The following is a 5,166-nucleotide window of genomic DNA, read 5'->3' as shown; positions in this document are numbered from 1 at the left end:
TTAGAGGATTTGTTCCTCAGGGGTCCCATGGGGTTGGGAGGAGCCCCTGGCTCCTTTCTTTTACCAGCTCCATCCATGTGAGGATAAGTCAAAGGTCCTGCTCGACCATTGTTGGCTCCTCTTGGAAGCATGGAGGAAATGATTCCTCCGTGTTGACCCTCCTCTTTGTTTATACTCTTGTAACGGCTTCCTGAAATTTACTGGCAGATATAATTAAAGTCTTCCTTAGTAATTCTGATTGCATGTTATTATATTATTACTAACATTAATGATTATGTAATCACACCATTAAGGCAAAAATATCATTCTCTAAGAAGGTAAAGAGTCTTCTGAAAGGTAAACCAATTGGGGCAATCAACATCATAGGCATGCAAAATACTGAGGGAGAATTCAAAGCTGAGTAGCAGAACTCTTTTGAGGAGAAAACAGAATTGTACATTTGGCTTTCACTGTTAAGGCATCTACCTTATATAAATGGGAGGGAAGCAGACTACAAGAGTCCAAAATCAAATGCCTACTGTAGGAATACTTACAGCCCCATGCTGTGATGGAGATGTGAATACAGAATGAGATGGTGAACTCTGGCAGTAAGTGAGGTGCAGAAGGACATTTTCTTGCAATGGTTTCCTGAAATGTACTGCAGATGTTATGATTATATTACTAATAGCCATGTTCATATAATTGGGCCTTTAGAACACTAATACATTTTATAGAATGGAATTCTTTTAGAAGAGTATTAATTTTTCTTGAGTACTTTCTCAGATTGCTAAATTACAAGAAAAGATCATTTTAAAAAGAGGAAACAGCATATCCTATGAGCCATAAATCAAAGAAGTAACAATGATGAAAGGGAACAGTCAAAATCAGAGTACAAATGCAAGTTTATTGGGCCAGAGGCCTCAATCCATGTAGACTGTGTGTGTGTGTGTGTGTGTGTGTGTGTGTGTGTATGTGTTTGTACACATGCACAGGAGGCCAGAGCTCAGCATCAGGTGTCTTTGTCACACACTCTTCACCTTATTCTTACCATTAATATAACATACTCATGAAATAGTAGCTATTTATGTCAAGATAAACATTTTAATCAAACACATATCCCTTCCTCCACTTCTCTAGTAACAACAAGATTCAAATTAGGAATTACAAAAAAGTATCATAGCATGTTTTTTTTTTCAAATTATTTAATCACCACATAATTAGAAGAAGCATTTCATTACAACAGCATTGACATATTCAATAACAATTTCCACAGCTAAGCTGCATATCTTTCAAAATTGGCTGTAAATTTTCAGGTTTACAGTTGAATTAATACAGTTTTATAATATTGTACTCAGTATAAACCCTATAAGATATAGAATTAAATGAAGTTTTAACCTTTAAAAAAGATCTCCATTTCCTTAAAATACAGTTTCATACAGAAAAAATCATTTTTAATGCAATTGACATTAAGATGCTTGCACATGTGTTTCTAATCTCTATATATCTGATTAATACTAGTCATAGTGAGTTACTTTCTGAGATCCTTGGATCTGCGCATGGATGTAAAGTCATCAAGTAGATTACAATGGTAATGTTTTTCACATCCACTAATTACTAAGGAGCAAATTTTTATGCTTTGAAGAATTTAAAAAAATTTTTTTTATTTAATAACCACTTGATTAGAAGCATTTCATTACAGCTTTAACATATTCAGTAACAGACTCCAGAGCAAGGATACATTGCTTTCAAAAGTGGCTGTAAATTTTTAGGTTCACAGTTGATTTAATGCAGTTACGCCATATTGAACTCAGTATAAACCCTGTAAGATATAAAATTGAATGAGTTTTTAACCTTTAAAATCTCCATTTCCTTTTAAAATGTTTTCTACATTTTTAATGCTACTAACACTTAGATGTTTGCACACCTGTCCTTACTCTCTATGTATCTGATGATTACTAGACACAGTTGGTTACACTCGGATCCTTAGTACCTGAGTGTGAATATAAAATCATCAGGTAGATTTCACTGGTAATGTTTATTGCCTCTACTATTTAACATGAAGTAAATTTTTATGCTTCTTCCTCAAATATGTCTTATGCTTAAAATTTGTTGATTTTTCTGTGTATGTATATCATACAGAACTTCCCATACAATCTGATTCATCTATAAACCTACTTCCCAAATGGCAGCCTTTCATAGCCTTCCCCTCTTCCACAGAGCTCATATGCTCTGTCATCCCTGTTACTATCCACTCTGTTGTCAAAACCCCCAGGCATTCTCCAGTGCTTGTCCATCTGCTGAATCTAGTCAGCTTATCTAGAAAGCCTTGTTTTAGGAACATCAGCTGTTCCTCATCTAGCAGCAATCAGTTGTCAATATTCCTTTAGATAAGATTGGGCTCTGCTGTTCATTTTCCCAGTTCTATGCTGGGTTGCTGTCTGGGAGTCTCTTGTGCTGCCTTGGACATTAACTCAAAGGACGGTATCTCCCGTCTGCCATTGTTTCTTGTTCTGTAGCATTTAGCTATACATATGGACTCTTAAAAATTATATTGACCCCATTAATCTTTGGTTATACTTTACTTTTGGGTGTTTGAGACCCCATAGTTGGCCCAGATAAAACAATTTATTTTTCCTCTTAAGGTCGTTTGAGGATCTGTGCATCAGCGGTAACATGGGCGTGGGAGGAGCCCCTGGCTCCTTTATTTAACCAGGTCCGTCTATGTGAAAAGTCAAAGTTCCTGCTCGACCATGGCTGGCTTTGCTTGGAAGCATGGAGGAAATGTTTCCTCTGTGTTGACCCTCCTTTTTGTAGACTGGACACTGGTTCAGGTCCAACTGGTGGGGTCTCCACAGCATCCTTGCTCAAGAGGACAGGTGACTCACCACAGTTAGAGGACATTTTGGTCCTGTAAAATCTTCACTGGTGAAGATTTTCTCCCATTCTGTGGGTTTTCTCTTCACGTCCTTGGTTGCTTCTTCTGATGTACAGAAGCTTTTTAGTTTAATGAGGTCCCATTTGTTGATTCTTGACCTTGTTTCCTGGGCAGTTGATGTCTGGTTAAGAAAATCCTTTCCCAAACCTTTATCAATGTTTTCTTCTAACAGTTTCAGAGTTTGAGGCTTCATTGAATTGAGGTCTTTGATCCATTTGGAGATCACTTTTGTGCAAGGTGAAAGATAGGGGTTTAGTTTCATTCTTCTACAGGGGGAGATCCAGTTTTCCCAGCACTATTTGCTGACCATGCTGTCTTTCTCCAGTGAATGTTCTTGGCTCCTTTGCCAAATATCAGGTGGCTGAAATTGAATGTACTCATATTTGGGTCTTAAATTTTGTTCCATAGATCTATGGGTCTATTTTTGTGCTAGTATTATGTTGTTTTTATGACTACAGCTCTGTAATATAGTTTAATATCTGGTATATTAATTCTCAAAGCATTGCTCTTAGTGCTCAGAGTTGCCTTGGTTATCCGAGGTCTTTAGTGCTTCCATATGACTTTTAGGATGTTTTTTTTCCAATTTTGTGAAAAATGTCATGGGGATTTTGATTGGCATTGCATTGAATCTATAAATGGCTTTTGGTAGGATGGTCATTTTCACAATATTAATTCTTATAATCCATGAGCATGGAATGTCCTTCCATCTTCTGATGTCTTCCTCAATCTTTCTTTAAGGAATTAAAATTTTCTTCATAGAGGTCTTTAATGTCTTTGGTCAGGTTTATTCCAAGATATTTTATTTTATTTTTTTCAGTTATTGTGAAGGGGAGGGTTTCCATGCACTCTTTCTCTGATTGCTTGTTATTTGTGTATAGAAAGGCTACAGTCTTTTGTAGATTAATTTTGTAACCTGCCACTTCACTGAACGTGTTGATAATTTCTAGGAGTTTTCTGGTGGAATTTTTGGGTCTCTTAGATATAATATCATATCATCTGCAAAAAGGGATAATTTGATCCCTTCTTTTCCAATTATTACTCTTTTAATTTCCTGCTCATCTTATTGCTCTTGCAAGAGTTTCAATCACTGTGTTAAAAAGGAGTGGAGATAGTGGACAGCCTTGTCTGGTTCCTGATTTCCATGGGAATGCTTCCAGTTTTTCTCCATTTAGAATGATTGGCTGTGGGTTTGTTATATATGGCTTTAATTATGTTGAGGTATGTTCCCTCCAGTCCAATTCCCTCTAGGACTTTGAACATAAATGCATGTTGAATTTTGTCAAAGGCCTTCTCTGCATCTATTGAGATGACCATGTGGTTCTTGTTGTTGAGCCCATTTATGTGATTTATGACGTTTATTGACTTACGTATATTGAACCATCCCTGCATCTCTGGAATAAAGCCAACTTGATCATGGTGGATGATCCTTTTGATGTGTGTCTGTATGCGGTTTGCAAGTATTTTATTGAGAATTTTTGCATCTATGTTCATTAAGGATATGGGTCTATAGTTTTCTTTTTTGGTTGTATCTTTACCTGGCTTTGGTATTAGAATGATGCTGGCTTCATGGAAGGAATTTAGAATTTCTCCCTCCATTTCTATCTTTTTGAATAAATTAAGTTTTATTGGATCTAGATCTTCTTTAAATGTCTGATAGAATTCTGCTGTAAATCCATCTGGTCTTGGGCTTTTTTCAGTAGGGAAGTTTTGTATTACTGTATCAATTTCTTTTTGTGTTATGGGTTTGTTTAAGCTGTTGATCTTGTCTTGGTTTAGCTTTGGTGGTTCCCATGCTTTTAGGTACCCATCCATTTCTTTTAGGTCTTCAAATTTAGTAGCATATAGGTTTTTAAAGTATTACATTATAATGTTCTGGATCTCTTTGGTGTCTGTTGTGAGGTTTCCTCTTTGATATCATCTGAGGCTCATCTCACTTGGGCCTCTGTGAGAACCCCTGAAGAGAAAAGCAATTATGCCACTCCAATGCAAAATCAAAAGAGAGAATCTGAATACTAGACCAACCAGCTTTTCATGCCCAACAAGAAAATCACAAAGGCACATAAAGTTTACAAAAAGAAGCAGATATAAACTCAACAAAGGAAGGCTTGAGTTTCACTCAAGAATCAGAAACTACAAAGGAAATTCACATGTCAAAGTCAGAAAGAAAAAACAATAACATGAAAAACCAAAATAATATATCCCCACCAAGTACCAATAGTTCTCTAGAGGAGTACAATGAGAACTCCCTAGAA

General features: G+C 36.3%; 1 protein-coding gene across 6 annotated transcripts in view; it reads right to left on the bottom strand.

The window, feature by feature from the left end:
- Vps13b (vacuolar protein sorting 13 homolog B) overlaps positions 1–5,166 on the bottom strand; it is a 723,076-nt gene that overhangs the window by 292,783 nt on the left and 425,127 nt on the right. Inside the window, exon 34 of one of the 6 annotated variants that reach the window (XM_029562764.1) lies at positions 1,752–1,798. The exons of 4 other annotated variants lie outside the window; for them this stretch is intronic. In XM_029562764.1, coding sequence (XP_029418624.1) covers positions 1,787–1,798 — 12 coding nt within the window. In that variant the 3' untranslated portion in view covers positions 1,752–1,786. Of the gene's footprint in view, positions 1–1,751; positions 1,799–4,764; positions 4,869–5,166 lie in introns of those variants that run through there. One more of the 6 variants, XM_029562762.1, reaches the window with a different exon arrangement.

This window comes from Nannospalax galili, unplaced genomic scaffold, assembly GCF_000622305.1.
Source record: "Nannospalax galili isolate Female #2095 unplaced genomic scaffold, S.galili_v1.0 scaffold334, whole genome shotgun sequence".
NCBI classification, from domain to species: Eukaryota; Metazoa; Chordata; class Mammalia; order Rodentia; family Spalacidae; genus Nannospalax; species Nannospalax galili.
Note: the sequence above shows the minus strand (reverse complement) of the source record. Positions and strands in the feature narration are given on the sequence as shown.